At 45.0% G+C, this 18,618-nt stretch overlaps 1 protein-coding gene across 1 annotated transcript in view; it reads left to right on the forward strand.

Annotated features, from left to right (window-relative positions):
• The window catches only part of LOC148029729 (metaxin-like protein), an 84,759-nt gene that overhangs the window by 43,743 nt on the left and 22,398 nt on the right, over window positions 1–18,618 (forward strand). Inside the window, exons 3-5 of the mRNA XM_087686046.1 lie at window positions 195–271; window positions 405–465; window positions 2,164–2,311. Of these exons, the coding sequence (XP_087542172.1) occupies window positions 195–271; window positions 405–465; window positions 2,164–2,311 (286 nt within the window). The remainder of the gene's footprint in view (window positions 1–194; window positions 272–404; window positions 466–2,163; window positions 2,312–18,618) is intronic.

The following is an 18,618-nucleotide window of genomic DNA, read 5'->3' on the forward strand; positions in this document are numbered from 1 at the left end:
ATTTCTTTGAGCCTATCAATAATGAGTCACCTTCAAGACACAGTTGAACTCTCTGAAGCCTCTGACTCTTGATAAGGTTAAGTAGTTCTAGGCCCTGGTGTTGTATTGGTGGCATTGTTGTGAATGTTTGTTTAAGTTTCCTGCAATGATGGTGCGTAACTAATGCTTTATGGCTTGGGTCATATATGTTGTAGCTGTATAGGAAAGCAGCCGAAGCATATGAATCTTTATCTGTCCGGCTTGGTGATGAGACATTCTTTATGAAAAAGAGGTGCTTTTAGCTCACTCTTACTTTTTGTTACAGCGTTCGTCATTTAAAAAACAAAAAAATGATTTCATGGTTTTCAAATGCTGCTACTTATAGGTTGCTTAAAGTGTGCTGTTGTTTGTTCATGGACTTACAGGCCATCTAGTCTGGATGCTTTCTTTCTAAGTCATGCTCTCTTTGTTCTGCATTTGCCCTTGGTAAGTGATGGATGATATCATCATGCTGTATATCAGATGCTAAAATTGTCTTTCAATTCTGATTGTTGGTTATTACTGGAAACTACCACTCGTTTCATATTTACAAAAAACTGCCTGATAATTTAGCAAATTAGACTATTGTGCATTTGTAAGCTTCCTCTTTGCTTTCTAATTTGAGTGCGTGGTGCTTGACCATTTCTTCTTCACATCCTCCAGATGATAAGAATGCATTCAATGAAATGAAAAAGTATAAATAAAACCATGCATTGCATGACTCATGAGAAACTGTCATACAGACATTTGTGAGCACTGATGTCTTGAGGTAAAAGTGATTTTTGAGGATGCAAATAACAAATTTTTGATGGAAAGAATTGCGAATTGGAATTCTAGAAGGAAAACATAATCACAGTCATTATTTTGAACATGTAGGTTTATGCAGTCTTTAAGAGAAACATGAAGATGCTGCTCTCTTTAACAAAAGCACAATTAGGATGAAGGGTTTATTTTAGAACCATTCTTGGACTTATATTGGAGATTCCATGCAAGTGGTGTTAGTGTTAAGTAAAAGGGCAAGTATATTCTGAAGGGTCAATGGTTGAGTACTCAAAGTCATGACATAGTACTAGTGTGTGGGCACAAGGTGACATATAATGACACCAGTTCAAGCCAGGGTGATAGGCAGCACATGGGTGTAGAAGGCTGATGGCGTGGGATCATGGTGGATATTAGGGTTGCGGTTATGGGGGTTATTCAAGAAGGTCAAGTGAAGGTTTTTCTACATGTGAAAGGGGACTAATAGTTTGAAGAGGTTTCTCACAAGTGGACAAGGGCAAGAATTCCATACTCTTTCATGGATATATAGCCCTTTATTGAGGAGGGAATTGCAATACAGCCTCAGTTTCAGGAGGTGAATGAAGGATGCCACTTCTCTACTAGTGGAGGCAGAGTGCACATCTACCTCCCACAAGTTGATGTAATGGTTTGCATGTAAAGCATGTCAGTACAGATAGTGGTTTGGTTGTCAATGTCATTAGAGAAAATAGGACCTTTGGGGCTTAATCTAGCCTTAGCTTGGGGATGTCTAAAAGACTTTTGTATAGCCAAAATGTGTTACTTCTTTTCCAATTTTCTACAACAGTCAAAATGCTATAGCATTAACAAGGAATGCTGCAGTTCCCAAAGGAGAAAATTCAAAGGAAGTTTCCAGATTCCCAACCACGTAAGCTATATGAATGCCTATCTTTTGAAATGCACATGGAGGAAGCCTTGTAGAATGTAAACTAATTTAAAATCGTGAATAATTCTTGATACAATTCATGATTATAATGGCCAACATCAATGACTCAATGATAATTTGATTCATAAATATAATTAACTGCGTCGGTCTGTTAGTTGATGCCAGGATGTAAATATAGAGATCGTGTATTGTGCTGTATTGAGAACTGCACGTGTACTTTCTGGAAATACAATTGATGTATTACAATATACTACAAATATACATTGAACACGATGACATACAACAAAACCCCATACAGTGCTGTAACAAGCAACTTTTTAGATATCTTTATGAATGTTATATCTGTATGGTGAAATGGGAGTTCCACATCGATTGTATATGGTTTGACAGTATTAAGCACAGTGTCTTTGTTAGGTTTGTGAATGTTCATTTACATTTCAAAATGGCTTGATGTATGGCAGGAAAGTTCAAAGTTGAAAGAAGAATTTTCGAAGCATGTAAACCTTGTCAATTACACAGAAAAATTGCAAAAAGAGTTTCTTCAGGATCGTGGCTTACCACCAATTGCTCAACCTGTGTTTTCAGCTTCAAGGACTGGCCGTTCATCGTGTAAGTAAACTGACTATTCTCCGGAATGACATATTTCTGGTCTCTGTAGCCTGGGGTGCTACACTGCATGCATACAGGCTGGTGAAGCCTAGGGCAGCCATGCAAAGAGCAGACAGTGAAGTGGGTGCATTATGCATGCATGGGTGCCGTTGCTTGTGTCAGCAGTAAGCATTGCACTTCTGTTGGGCTAGAGTTTGCTTTTGATTGGGCCTTGGGCTACTCTCTTGAGTGTACTGCTTGATCCAAATGAATAAGAACATCTTTTATCTAGGGCTAGGCTTATGGTTGTTGAAGGCTCTGGCTACTTTCAGTGAGCACCTGACTCCAAGTGAATTGGTGTAACTTTTAGTCTAGCAAATATTTTGCATGGATCTCACGAGGACATTTTGATTTTGAAATGTCATATTTTAGCATGAAATGTTTCAACAGGACATGAAGCACCAAACCAAAACATATTTTTAAAGAAAATTATGAGATTTAAGGACAAATATTGATCACTTGCCCGCTTGTGAAATGCATAGAATTGTGAAACTTCAAGGCTCCTGGAGCAAGTTTTTGCTGGCAGTCACTTCCTGGATGGGCAGAATAGGCCAGACAGGCAGGTATGACAGCACAGGAAGTTCCATGAAGTGTGGGCAGTGCAGGGTGGTGGTCAGGTGGGTGGGGCAGTGGGCAGCACCTGGGTAGTCAGCGGGTCAGCGGACTGCCACATGGCAGTCTGGCAGACCTTTCCCAGTTGGCCAGTACGTAGGCTGCCACATGGCAGTCTAGCAGACCTTCCCCAATCGCCCAGTCTGCAAGCTGACCTGCATTCTTTTCCTATTACGAGGACATGAAATTTTATTGTTTCTCTTAGCATTTGATTAAAATTTTATCAAATGTGATAATGTGACTTGCACATGTGAGGTGCAAGTCAATTATTCCATAGTGTGGAATCTAGGACCCCAAGATATCAGTTGATGCCAAAGGCAAAAGTTGTAATAAATTATGCTTGATAGGTACTAGGTGGTACTTGTCAGATTTGGGCCTCGACCAATTTATTGGCCACTAATGTCAATGGTGACATTAGAGACTAGGATCGATAACTGCTCAAGGATACTTGGAAACAAATTAGCCCATCCAATTTAATTATTGGCTAGTGGAATCATTTTTTTCAGCACTAGAATAATTATTAAATTAGTTTTTAGAATTAATATTCTGAAAATTAAATTAATAAGTTGGATAACGTTGGAAAATTGGATTAGAAGGCCAACTTGCCCATGCAAGTGGGAAAAACGTTTTTAGGGGCTAGTGGAAGTCTATTCGAGCCATTATGAGAGATAAGGAGTCTGTTAGAGAGCAGGGAGAGGCTGCTGATGTGATTTGCAGCTAGCAGGGATTAGTTCTACAACATACATGTGATAGTAGTTTGGAGCCCTCTTGGAGCATGTGACATCATCCCACAAGTTGGACAGCAAGAGGCACTTGGATTAGGAGAGGAGGTCAGAGGATCTCAATTGTTCTCTTTCCATTTGCAATATAAGATAGAAGAAACATTGCAAGGGGTGCCAGTTTTGGGGCCAATAGTGTGTCCAATGTTCAAGATTGTATGGTAAAATGTGCAATTCAGTTTTGTGAATTTGTTAATTGCTCTAATTAAGTGCTTAATTAGGTTATTTACTACCCTATATGAGGAGAAAGGTTGGCTTCATTTTCTCCTCCTTTTCAATCTTTTCATTAGGCCGCTCAATAATGTGTGGTCAGTATGGTTCAATCAGTGACTTGTGTACTAGAGTGCTTCTAGCTGAGTGGATACTCGCGCAGCCCCTTGTACTTTTTTGCCCCGAGTTTTGTTCAACATTCATTTTCACAGTGTTTTTTTTTTCGTGAAGATAATTGAATTAAGAAGTAAATATTTACATCAGACCATTAGGTGAGCAAAGAAAAAACAGAAGTCTACGAAGACTCAAACATAGAAATATCACACAGAAAGGACAGTTGGTGTGGAGCGAACAACATCAACCTGGGGAGCAACAATGTCAGGAAGAACCAAATCAGCTGACACCATAGAGGAGATTTGCCATAACACTAAACCACGAACACGGGCGACATGACCATGGATGCCCGATACTGAATAAAAAATAAAGGCATTCTGAGTACGCCAAATATGCCATAGGGCTCTTTTTCTAAGGAAATGAAAGAGGTAGGAATAATCTGAATACAAGGTAGACATAGAGGTCATCTTCCCATAATCCACGAATGACCTGATTTCTGGTGCTAAGTCATTGAGGACTACACACGGGAAACAAAACTCCAAATCTGTTGAGCAACAAGGCAAGAGACAAAGAGATGGAGCAATGTCTCATCACATGTAGTGCAAAATATACAACGACCAGCAGAGATCTTGCGAGCACGCAACACATCCTCAGTTGGAAGACCCCCAATAAGCCACCTTCACATGAACACTTTACCTTGATAAGAGACCTTAGACATCCAGAGTTGGATGAATCTTTCCTGCCACTTCTTTTCGCTACATGAATTTGCCATATTTTTATTAGCCTTTCTAGTGACGCATCTCGTGGCCTCCACCATCTAATGATATATCTGAGTAGCTGAGCTTTTCTTGAAGTCATCAGATTTTCCCAGTGTTCTCTCTCTCTCTCTCTCTTCCTTGCACCCCCCTTTCATGTTCAGTTCTTACGATCAGTGCATGCATCTACTTCCGCAATGTTGCACTCTAACATGGTAGTAGAGCTGTCAAGGGGCTGATTAGAAGACGATAGATTGGAGGAGGAGTATTCGGTGTGGCACAAAGGCTGCATTTTCTATGTATGAGTGTGGGAAGGAGGGCCATCCATTGACATATAACTAGACCCAGCAGAAATGTGTGTGCACACAGATTGGCTTGTGTTTTTGTGTGTAGGAACAAATGTCAAAGTGTGGAAAAGATTGTGTTTTGATCCTTTTAGAGCATGATTGAGTTTTTATTGCCTCCAATGGGAAAGTTTTCTCCTTGTATGTGCGAAGAAAGTCCTAGCTAGTTGTGTTTTCAGAGTTAGAGAGGGACTACCTAACATGTGTAGAGTCTATTCAAGGTGAGAACTACAACATTTGGAAATCGATGATGGAGGCCATTTTGAAGTCCTATGATTTGGTAGAGCTCATGTCCGAAGCCATTGACTCTCTAAAGGTCAAACATTCTTCCACCCATTTGCAATTCGAGAAATTGGAGTTGGAGAAGGTCCAAGCACATTGAGACAAGTTGAATGCTTGCATTCACTTATTCATCTTTATCTCTTGTATGTTGGTAGTTATTGCTCTTATCAACCATTGGATGAGTGTTTAGCAAATCTAGCTACACTTGGGGCAGCTATATAACATGATGGCCCATGTGAAGAGGGTTTCTTTGGAGGTGTAGATGCAAATCTTGGATTTGAACAAGTTGATGTCTATGAAGGATCATATCAACAAACTCTAGTAATTGTAGATGGAGATTCTCAATCTTGGAAAGACGATCTCTTCACAGGACATGGCCATGACTCTTTTGTTATGTCTTCCCTATTCAGGGCATTGGTGAGATTTAGATCACCCTCATAGTAGAGGCGGAGCATTTACGTTAGAGGTCTTGTGTGTTCCAGATCTTCATTAACATATGCTTTTGGTACGTAAGATATGTGAACTAGGCCTCATTGTGGAGTTCAATGTTGAGTCCCTTTGGAGTCTAGATGGCTAGACATTGGAGGTGGTGTGTCATGGGAGGGAAGAACATGGTGTCTACAAGTTTTGAGACACATTGGCTTTTACCTCTCTATCTGCTTACTTCTTAATCTCAGACCGAGCTATGGTGTGATTGGTTTGGTTACTTCAACCATGAGCACCTTCAAAAGGCCACTCTATTGGATGTTGGGGTGAGCCATACCCTTTGTGTGGGTCCCGCATGAAAGGCAACAACATTGTGATGTGATTCTGAATATGGCTTCTATTAAATAAACCTTGTATTTTCCTTCGAAACGTTTTGGTGTGAGCACACCCAATCCATGGGCACTTCTTACTCTCTTACATGGGAGGGGTTTTCTCCTTCTGTGAACACACTAAAGTGTGTAGGTCTATATAAACTTAGGGTTGTACCTTGTAAGTTGTATTTTCATTCTTGTGATTCATTTTAGTGAAGGTACTCTTGCACGCTTCCTTGTGTGTCTACTCTTACTCTCACTCTCTACTCCACTTCTTGTCTATTGAGTTGTCCATTTGATCTGACAGTGGTATCAGAGCCATTGTGACGCTGGCCTTGCTGCCATTGCTGCATCGGTTACATTGCCAGCTCCAACTCGTGGAGCCCCTCATAGCATTGCTGCCAGCAGCCGCTGTCACCTCAACTGTGACATTTTCTGTTGCATTCTCTCTATGCAGCCTGCACGCTGTTTTGCACACAGCACCTGCACATGAACTCTCTCAGCCTTGTCCACCATTTTCTGCAGATCAGGGGAAAAAAAAACTCAGAGGCCCTAATTATTGAATTTGGGGATTTTCTGAAATTTCTGCAAATTGTGGTTGGTCTTGCCCGGCTTTGCCTGTCTCTGCCATTCTCTGCTGCACAGAAAAGATCAGAAACCCTAATTTTTGAATTTGGGGGTGTTAAGAAATCTTTGCAATTTCCAATTCGTCTTGCCCATGTCATCCTCAGTTTCCAAGAAATTTTCAGTTTCACGCGCTTGGCACTTGAAAATTTTGGGGTTTTTTATTGACCTGCCCAATTTCTGCAATTTTCTGAAATTTCCACCTTAAAATTTGGGCCTTTTGCTGGTTTCACCTTCCATCACGTGGATCTTCATCGAATTTGTGCAAATTCAGCAATTTCTCTAACATTTGCACACAAAATTTGGGGATTTTGAAACATTTTAGCTTGCTTCCCCAAATATTTCTGTGTGCAAATGCTTGAATAGCATATACATCAACCTTTGCATTGGTTGTAAGCTCTTTCCCATCTCATTCTACTTTTTAGCCATTTTTTTCACTCATAGATGTTGGGACAGCAACTCCCTTCTCCATTTTCGGACAACTTTGAGCAGCTGCCTCAGCTGCATTTGTATACTCAGCATGTGCTAAGATGGCATATAATAAGAATGAGCTGTTTGGGATGCTTTTTGTTGATAACAAGTTTGATGGTAGCAACTATTCCACTTGGTCATACATGATGAAACATGTATTGGTTGTGAAAGGCTTTTGGGGAATTTTCATGGATTTAGAGGTATGACCATTAAGCCCTAATGCACCTATAGGTGCTAGTGCTTCTACTACAAGGTCGGGTTTGCGTGGAGAAAAATAGTGTGTGTATGGCAAACACTAAGAGAAGAGAAATTCAAATGAACAAGATGATGAACTAAAATAAGAAGTGAATTTGATATAAGGGTGCTGTAGCGTGAAAGATGCCCTGGAGTAGGGAGACTATCGAAGAAGCCTCTAAGTTTGCAAATGCATAGATGATGAGGTGTTGCTTAGAGCAAGGAGATTGCCGAAGAAGAGAACCCTCTGAATCTGCAAGGGAGGGATAAAAACTGGTGCATGGAGTAGGAAGACAATCGAAGAAGCCTTCGGGTTTGCAAACGCAGGCATGATGAGCTAGTGCTTACACGTGTCAACAGCCTTTGATGTTGACGCTTGGTGGAGGAGACAGTCGCTAGCTGAAGTGGAGATCCCAGAAGCGGCAAATGCGAATGGGTAGAGCCGCTTGACTGCCAAACACAAGGTATAGAGGGTACAAATCTGACGCCAAGATGAAGAGGATGCTAGTTGATGAAGGTACTTTTGGGCAGCCAAACACAGGTGGAAGAGTGACGCTTGAAGGATGGAAGATGATATTGGGCAAGTGAAAGATGATGCCAGAAGGGTGTGGACTCCAAATGCAAGGTGTAGGAGCACATAGGAGTTGTCGCCAATGATGGAAGAGAAGTGCGAGCTAAGGAGGAGGGAGGCTACCACCAAAACGCAGCTCAGGTGATGGTGGAGGCTGGCGCCTAGCATCAGATGACGATGGTGGAAGGAGAGAAGAGAGAGAGAGAGATGATGGGAGAGAGTGTTTGATGTGACTGATGGAGTGTGGGAGAGACCCACCCAAGATTGAGGTGGGTGGCCTACAAATAGGCAAAAGGCTGTCTAAAGGGGTGCTAGCATGAGGGTGGTGCTAGACTGTGGGCACCCAACCCCTTTTGGGGTTGTCCAATGAGTGAAACCCTTAAACGCTGGGACAAAAATGAATAGTGGGGAAGGGTTTCTCAACACCCCCTCTCAGGCCCAAAAAGGAGTGTAGAAAGAGGAGTGAGATGAAGAGAAGAAGATCCACAATGTAACCTGAGAATACCACCTGAAAGGAGACTTATGAAAATAGTAAGGAGATCAGATGAGCAATAGAACTTGAAACACAACCTCAGGTGAGAAGCCACTAGCTTTGTTACACCATGCTGGAAGGAATACGAAGGCCTAGTCATAAAGTCGTCGTTGAAATCCAAGGGCCGTGACCGAAGATAGATCCTTAAGATGTCGGGTTTTAATGGAGATAAAATTGCTCCAAAGAGAGTCAAACCTCTGAAGTGAAAGATAGCAGAGGAAGAACTTCGAGAATAGTTAGGTCCCGCTCTTGAAACTAAAGGAGTAGGAGCCCCCTTTGAAGTTGAAGAAAAAGGAGATGCCCACTCGGAAGGCAAAGAAAAAGGATCCCCCTCTTTATCCCCCTCTGAGAGAGAGAGGGATTCCAACTCATGGATCACGGACCCCCAGGTGTGATGATGGAGGAAATGTTGCAGGTGGTGCCAAAGAAGTGTTAGAGATCAGATCAGATCAGGGCAGCAGGCCAGGTCTGGTGCAGTCGGACTGCACAGTCGGACTGCCACGTGGCAGTCCGACCTGCAGCAGGCAGTCAGCTGCATTTAATGCAGCCGCCTGGCCATTTCTGGCGCCCTATTTCCCCCGGTTTTTCAGCTATTTATACCTGGCACTTTCAGCAGTCTGGTACACTTCTCTGCTCGCAGATTACAGACCGGTGACACGCGCAGATTTCGTCTCTGTTTGCAGATTTCAGACAGCAGACAGTGCAGACTGCAGCGGACTTCGAAGTGAACAGCAGGTTGCATCGTCGAGGTGGAGACACGCAGTCCAGCACACTGCGCCCGTGTATATATCTGCATATCTTTGTATTCAGCATTCTTTATACAGCAGATCTTCATCGTCCACTGTCTCTTTCTCTCTCTTCTCTCTCTGCGTTCTCTCTCTCTCAGTCCTACGCTTCCGCACCACTGCACTCTGACATGGTATCAGGGCAGTGTTTGAGGGCTGACTGAGCGCAGAATCAACCTGAAGAGGAGTTTCCATTGCGACACAAATTTGCGTTTTTTGCGTTTAAGGGCAGACAGGAGGGCTGCGCCTTGGAACAAGGCTGAAACGAGTGTGGGCGCACAGGAAAGGAGTACAGGTGGTGGATTTGCTGCTGTTTACTGCTGTTTGACGCAGAGGAAGTTTGAGTTTTCAGCCTACAAGTGCAGGTTTTGCTTTTTCATCGCCTCCGGCGGGTGAAGAAGGTTCAGGACGCGGAAGAGCCTTAGCAAGCTGAGTTTTCCCAGTCAGAGGGGGCTGCTTTTGTGTTTGTGAAGGCATTGCAGGTGAAGATGTCTATAGAGATTGACTTGGAGTTCCAGGCGATTATGGACCGGAAGGTGCCTGTCTTACCGGCTCTTCTTGCTGATTAGAAGCTCGACGGCGACAACTACCGCATTTGGCGCGTCATGATGTTGGCCATCCTTGAGTCCTATGATTTGGCGGAGCTGGTACAGGAGGAGATTGACCGGCCCTCGGTAAGAGATGAGTCCAAACTCTCTTCCGATGCTCGTGCGGAGTTGGCCAAGGCCCAGTCTCATTGGGACAAACTGAATGCCAGGATTCGATCCTTTCTCTTTCTATCATGCACTATAGCCGTGATCGCTCACATCGAGCACTTGACGGTGGCTCGGGAGATATGGCTGGAGCTTGATCAGATGTACAATCGGATGACCCTAATGAAGCGGGTTTCTTTGGAGGTACAGATGCGGACCTTGTCCGTAAATAAGTCTTCTTCGCTACGGGAGCACATTAACAAGCTAAGCCAGCTTCAGATGCAGGTTCAGAATGCGGGGAAGCCGATTTCCTCCGAAGACATGGCGATCACACTATTGTCCCAGTTGCCGCCACGATTCGGTACATTTTACTCTGCCCTTATTGCTTCGGGGCGAGAGTCTACTCTTCGGTGGGAAGAGTTGGTTCCTATGGTCTTGGACCAAGAGGAACAGTTAAAGGGACAGAATGCTTCCAAGTCGGAGGCGCTGACAGGTCAAGCCTCTTAGAAGAAGGGGAAGGACCAAAATAAGAAGAAGGGGGACAACAAGTCTAAGAAGGACAAGGACAAAGACTCCACATGCCATATTTGAGGAAAGACTGGCCATTGGAAGAAGGATTGCCCTGACAAAGACACGAAGGACACCAAGAAGAAGGACACCAAGGATTCTGGAGCGGTGGCTGCACCCTCATCAGCTGCATTTCTTCATCTAGCTGTCATTGAGAACGCTTCACTGAATGCTTTTGATGCTGCGATGACGGCTCCCCAGGCTCGAGAGTGGATCGTTGATAGTGATGCCTTACGGCACATGACTCCTTCCTCAGATGGTGTTGCCCAGCTGCGACCCTCGCGTGGGCATATTCTCATTGGAGACAGCTCTTCAGTATCTATTGCAGGTCGGGGTAAGATGCAGCTTATTCCGGATGGACGAGGTGGTACCCATACCTCAGAGGTTTTGCATGTACCAGGATTAGGGTACCATCTCCTTTCAGTTCATAAGATTTGCTCCCTTGGTCTTCTGGTGGAGTTTGACAGTACTACGGTGCGAGTCCTTGATCGTGCATCGAGGAAGGTTCTCTCATCCGGATATGAGGAGAACGGCATTTACAAACTGAAGTCTTCCACCGCCCTCTCTACTCTTCTTCTTACCTCTCAGTCACAGTCAGAGTTATGGCATGCTCGGTTTGGTCACCTGAACTATGACTATCTTCGGAGGGCGTCACGTGGACAGCTTGTTCGAGGGTTGCCGGATATAGTGGTGAGCCAGCAGCCATGTGTCTCTTGCATTCGGGGGAAGCAGCATAGAGATGCCATTCCCCACACAGCTTCGCGGCGGTCTACTTCACCGATGGAGCTAGTATCTACGGATCTATGTGGCCCTATGAGGAATGAGTCCTTGCGTGGGAGCTCATACTTCATGCTGATCGTGGATGACAACAGCAGGATGACATGGGCCTATTTTTTGGCATTAAAGTCAGAAGCTTTCTCGCACTTGAAGGATTGGCTTCTCTTTGAGGAGAACCGATCAGGCCGGAAGTTGAAGACCTTGCGATCCGACAAGGGAGGTGAATTTGTTTCTAATGAGTTTGCTCGGTTTTGTGCAGATAGAGGAATTCACCAGGAGTTTGCCAATATCAACACTCCTCAAGAAAATGGTATTCTTGAACGGAAGAACCGCAGTGTGATCGAGATGGCGCGCACCATGATGGAGCACCGACAGACCCCTCAGGTTCTGTGGGCCGAGGCTGTGGCTACTACAGTCCACATCCTTAATCGATCCCCTACTTCGGCCGTGGAAAGGATGACCCCATTTGAGGCTTATTTTGGGACGAAGCCAGATGTTTCTTACTTTCGGGTCTTTGGGTGTGATGCCTATGTTCACATTCCCAAGGCTCACCGTGATAAATTTGAACAACTTCCCGAAAACAGGTATTTGTTGGCTACAGCTCCCAGTCCCAAGGCTACCGACTGTATGATCCCGTTAAGCAGGATGTGTATACTAGCCGTGATGTTCGGTTTGTGGAGGTTCCAGCTATTTCAACGGGTGAGGAGCATCCCGTTCTTGGAGATCCAAGGGAGAGTTGGGCTCCTTCTACAGTTCCACTGGAGCCTGTGCCTTTTGATTATGATTCTGTTTCTGACACAGAGTCTACTGTTCCACCGGACACCTCAGCGGAGTTACCACCGGTGGATATTCCAGAGTCTTCTGCTGATGGAGAAAGACGAGGGGAGGTTCGGCCTCCTCCTCGCTGGGCCCGTGACACACTCCGTGATTCAGGGATCGAGGGGGTTCCTGAGGAGTGGGGACCGCAGGATGGTCCGCGGCGGTCACGGAGGCACCAGGCACATTCTACGGAGCTTGTTTGCTCCAACTATTGTTTGATGACCCGTGTTATGCAGGATCGAGAGCCCACCTCCGTGAAGGAGGCTTTACAGTCCGCCCCATGGAAGAAAGCTATGGAAGCCGAGTTGGAGGCTATTGAGAGGAATGGCACTTGGTCACTCGTGCCTCGCCCCCCGAATAAGAAGGTGATTGGAGTCAAGTGGGTCTTCAAGACCAAATACCTTAGCGATGGTTCTTTGGATAAGCACAAGGCTCGCCTTGTTGCTAAAGGTTTTGCACAGTGCCCAGGGATTGACTGTCATGACACTTTTGCCCCCACAGCTCGTATGGCGACCATTAGAGCTGTTCTTGCTTTGGTTGGCCATAGGAGATGGCCTGTTTATCAGTTGGATGTGAAGTCGGCCTTCCTCAATGGTGATTTGAAGGAAGAGATCTATGTTGAGCAGCCTCCTGGCTTTGGATCTTCAGATGGGAAAGTCTACAGGTTGAAGAAGGCCTTGTATGGCCTCAAGCAGGCTCCGCGTGCGTGGAACGAGAAGATTGATTCGTTCCTCCAATCTCAGTTGGGATATCGGCGGTCCAAGGCCGATCCGCAGCTGTATGTTCACACTTCCGAGGATGGTTGTGTGCTGTTTGTCTTATATGTTGATGATTTGATTGTCACAGGTGATGATGCACAGCAGGTCCAGGAGACGAAGTCAGCTTTACATCGGACGTTCGAGATGACGGACTTGGGTCTACTCCATTTCTTTTTGGGCCATGAGATTTTTCAGTCTCAGAGGGGGATCTTCATCTCTCAACAGAGATATGTACAGGAGCTCTTGGTGTCTTTTGAGATGGAGGATTGTCGGGCTCTATCTACTCCTATGGATCTGAACTGGAAGGCCACTTTCCATTCAGCTTCTCCTTTGGCGGATGCGTCCCGCTATCGACAGTTGATTGGGTCTTTGATTTGGCTTCTCAATACCAGGGTTGATCTATGTTTTGCTGTTGGGCTCTTGGCAGGGTTCATGAGTGAACCTAAGACGGTGCATTGGCAGGCTGCTCAGAGGATACTTCGGTATTTGAGGGGGACGTCTGATTTAGGGATTCATTACCCCGCAGGGACAGATGGGTCAGATCTTGTACTTGCAGGTTGGAGCGACTCGGATTGGGCCGGTGATGTGGACCACAGGCGGTCTATTACAGGTTACTGTTTTACCTTGGGTGCAGGTGTTATTTCATGGAGTAGCAAGAAGCAGCCCACGGTAGCCCTTTCGTCTACTGAGGTAGAGTATCGGGCCGCGTCTTCCACCACATGCAAGGCTGTGTGGCTTCGGAGATTATTGGAGGAGCTTGGGTGCCCCCAGACTCGTCCTACATTGCTGCGATGTGACAATGAGAGTTACATTGCCTTGGCAAGGAACCCTGTTTTTCATGCCCGGACGAAGCACATAGAGATCCAGTACCATTTCATCCGAGAAAAGCTTCTGGATGAGACCATCACTGTGGAGTACTGCAAGACGGAGGACAATCTTGTGGATTTGTTTACGAAGGCACTTCCCCAGGCTCTACTTCGGAGACATTCCAAATCCCTCAGGCTTCTGCCTTGCCCAGGCTCTAAGAGGGGGTGTTAGAGATCAGATCAGATCAGGGCAGCAGGCCAGGTCTGGTGCAGTCGGACTGCACAGTCGGACTGTCACGTGGCAGTCCGACCTGCAGCAGGCAGTCGGCTGCAGCCGCCTGGCCATTTCTGGCGCCCTATTTCCCCCGGTTTTTCAGCTATTTATACCTGGCACTTTCAGCAGTCTGGTACACTTCTCTGCTCGCAGATTACAGACCGGTGACACGCGCAGATTCCGTCTCTGTTCGCAGATTTCAGACAGCAGACAGTGCAGACTGCAGCGGACTTCGAGGTGAACAACAGGTTGCATCGTCGAGGTGGAGACACGCAGTCCAGCGCACTGCGCCCGTGTATATATCTGCATATCTTTGTATTCAGCATTCTTTATACAGCAGATCTTCATCGTCCACTGTCTCTTTCTCTCTCTTCTCTCTCTGCGTTCTCTCTCTCTCAGTCCTACGCTTCCGCACCGCTGCACTCTGACAAGAAGGTATCTAGGGGTCGAAAGGAGTAGAGGCCAAAAAGCACCTAGATTTATCTTCTCGAACTTGAGTAGAAGAGGGTGGGATAGAAGGCTCAGGGTGAGCCAAGGGTGGGGAGTAGTCGCATGCTCTCAAGGGAGTGGATTGTGGAGGAGATGTGGGCCGTGGTAACCATTGGAATCCGAAAATGGGTGGGGGAAACCTGTGCGCAGTGTGGTGTGCTCTAGGAGAATTGATTGCCTTGTGAGGTCTTAGAGCCTCCTCGTGCTCATTCCTAAGGACTCAGTGTGCGTCGGATGTGTCTTATTGCCTTGAGCATAGTAAGCTGAGAGCCGATGTAGAACAATCTCTGTGGCTCAAAAAGGAGAGGTAGCACAAGGAGTGCATGATGGAAGATGTATATACTCCAGTGGAGTAGGGAGCAACAATTTGCGAGGGTGGGACCGTCCTTGCCGCAATAGAAGCAACCAATAGACAAGCCATTTGTCAGTGAAGATGCCATGGTTCCGAAGTGGCAACTTGTAAAAGGGAGGGTGGTAGGGAGAAAAATGATATCTCCTAGTGATGTAGCGGAAGTAGAGTAATTATTAGATGTTGATACTGAACTTGCGACTTGTCTTTGCCTTCTTTGATACGGAGGATCTTCACGGCTCACTGAGTGCCTTTGGCTTTGATACCATGTCAAGAAATAACCGAGCTACTAGAGAGACAGTAGGGTTTGCGGGGAGAAACATAGCGAGTGTAAGCCAAACATTGAGAAGAGAAGAGACATTCAAATCAACAAGATGATGGAGGACTGAAATAAAGTGAATTTGATACAAGGGTGCCATAGCACGAAAGATGCCATGGAGCAGGGAGATTGCCAAAGAAGCCTCTAAGTTTGCAAACACAAGGATGATGAGATGTCGCATGGAGCAGGGAGACTTAAAAAAAAAAGAGCCTTTGAATCTTGCAACTTAGGGATGAAGATTGGTGCTTAGAGTAGGGAGACAGCCGAAGAAGCCTGGGAGTTTGCAAATGCAAGCTTGATGAGTTGACGCCAGCAACTAGATGTGGTAAGGATGAGCGAGAAGCTGAAAACGCAAGTGTCAACAATCTTTGATGCTGATGCTTGGTGGAGAAGGTCGCCAGCTGAAGTGGAGATCCCAAAAGTAGCAAACACAAATGGGTGGATCCTCGTGATTGGCAAATGTAGCGTATAAAGGTTGCAAATTTGATACCAAGATGAAGAGGATGATGCCAATTGATGAGGATACTTCTAGGCAGCCAAATGTAGGTGGAAGAGTGACACCCGAAGGATGGAAGATGATGCTAGGCAGGTGGAAGTTGGCGCTAGAAGGGTGTGGACTCCAAACACAAGGTGTAGGAGCACACGAGTTGTCGGCCATGATGGAAGAGAAGCACCAGGTAAGGAGGAGGGAGGTTGCCACCAAAATGCTACCCAGATGATGGTGGAGGTTGGTGCATGGCAGAGCAGGAGATGGCGATGGTGAAAGGAGATGAGAGAGAGAGATGATGGGAGAGAGAGAGTGTTTGATGACTAATGGAGTGTGGGAGAGACCTACTAAGGACTGAGTTAGGTGGCCTATAAATAGGCAAAAGCTTGTCTAGAGGGGCACTAGTATGAGGGTACTAGCGATCTAGGGTGGCACCAGATTGTTGGCGCCCAACCCGGGTTGTCCTCTAAGTGAAACCCTAAAAAAGTAGGGACAAAAATGAATTTTGGGGAAGGGTTCTCAACAATATTCTATCTCAAAAGAGACACAACTTGTAGGACAAAGCGATTAAATGCATTTTTTTGGGGTACGATATTGAGAGCAACGGCTATCGGTTGTATCAATTGGTTACAGGCAAAGTGTTTGTCAGCATAGATGTTGTCTTTGCTGAAAATTCAGAAATGCCTTCGTGTGATTGCAAAAATCAGCCAATTGTTGGCCCCAAAGATGTGTTTTATTCGCTTATGTCATTATTCACATCATTGCTAGAGATTGTTGAGCATGCACTTGCTCAATCTCCTGCACCATCACAGCAAATTCAGCAACCTCCCCATACTGATTTTCAACCAGATTTTTCCTCCATTGAGGCAACAGGTCATGATGATGCAATGACCGCAAAGAGGGCTGCTATTTGGGAAGCAAAGACAATGCCTAAATGGCTGTTGGATATCTCATGGGACAACAAACATGCTGCCCAAAGAAAGAGCTTGAGACATTGAAAATGGATGAGGGTGATTCTATTCAAGATCACTTGAATAAAATTCAAGACTTGCATGAGCAACTTATGAATGTTGATGAGTACTATTTAAATGCATAGGTGATATCCACTACATTGAACTCATTACCTCTTTCATACTTGGCTTTTAATACGGCCTTAAACCTCACCATGAGGATTGCCACACAGCCAATCACTTTTCTTCAGCTAGTCAGTTTGCTTCTAGAAGAGGAGTAAACAAGAAGAAATAGTGGTGTGGATACCATAGCCTCTGAGCAGGCTTTTATGGCTAGACAGAAGGGCAAAGGCAGCCAAGTAAAGAATACTCTGTAGAGCTCTGGGACTTCCAGCACCTCACAGGGAAGTAAAAAACAAGGGGACACGCAAGCCAAAAATGGCAAATGCCATTATTGCAAGAAGTCAGGCCACTACATCACTGAGTGCAGAAAGCGCATTGCCAAGGAGAAGGAGTCATGAATGTGTGTTTCTGATGCTCCTTCCATTGCTACTGAGTCCACGCCCTTTGTTGCAGACAGGGACTATTGCTTTTACACATGTAATTATGACATTTCTTGGGCTGATCGAGCATTTAGCTCTATTGAGGATGTAGGCACTTGGTTTTTTGATAGTGGTGCTTCTAGGCTTATTACATCTCGCATAGATTTATTTGCTTTTGTTGGCGCAGCTCCAGTTGGCAAGTCTGTACAATGTGCCAACAATGCATCATACCGTGTTAGAGGTATTGGGGAGATTGTACTCACAGCCATTGATGGCTCTATTCTCCGTCTACAGGATGCTTTGTTTGTGCCAGGCATAAAGAAGAATCTACTCTCTATTCCTTCTTTGGCACGTTGTGGATTGCAGGTCACATTTGATAATGATAGATGCATGGTAAGAAACAAAGAACACATGACTTTGGTCTTGATGGGCACTTTATGTCATGGGTTATATGAGTTGGATGCTCTTTCAGTTGATCAGTCAGTGTACACGGCATCTACTCGCTATGATATAGGTAAAGTTATCGCATGCTCGGATGGGGCATGTGAACTTTGGTAGCTTGATGCTCTTACAACGTACACAGATGCTAGATGGATTGCCTCTTTTGGAGAGACCATTATGGATGGACTGTGCATCGGTTGGATATTAAAACTGCATTTTTACATGGGGAACTTCATGAGGAAGTATATGTACAGTAGCCCATTGGTTTTGCAGTTGAGGGATCGGAACACTTGGTTTGCAAGCTAAAAAAAGCTTTATATGGTTTGAAACAAGCTCCTAGAGCTTGGTATGCAAAGATAGATGCTTTCTTGCTTAGCCAAGGGTTCATAAACAGCTCATCTGAGTCTTCCCTTTACGTATGTAAAGAGGGGGGATCCATGCTGATCATTTGTCTATATGTTGATGATCTCTTGCTTACAGGGATACATGCTGATCAGATTCAGCATTCAAACAAAATTTGCAGCAAGCTTTTGACTTGTCAGACTTAGGGTCTTTGCATAATTACTTGGGCATTCAGTTCATACATGATGCTAGAGGTATCGGTTTATCACAGTCAAGATACATTGGTAAACTTCTTGAGAAGTTTGGCTTACAAGATTGCAAGCCAGTCTGTACACCAATGGAACTTAGACTAAAGCTATCATTACATGATGACTGATTTTTTTAATATACACACATATGCTCCAGCAATTGGATATCTTATTTACCTATGCAACATTAGGCCGGACATACAGTTTGCAGTTTCAGCCCTAAGCAGATATATGCATCAGCCACGCATGTCACATTGGCAAGCTGTTAAGCGTGTCTTCTGTTACTTGCAGGGTACTA

This window comes from Lygodium microphyllum, chromosome 10 (assembly GCF_053477565.2).
Source record: "Lygodium microphyllum isolate KBCC chromosome 10, Lygodium_microphyllum_v1.1.10, whole genome shotgun sequence".
Taxonomy (NCBI): domain Eukaryota; kingdom Viridiplantae; phylum Streptophyta; class Polypodiopsida; order Schizaeales; family Lygodiaceae; genus Lygodium; species Lygodium microphyllum.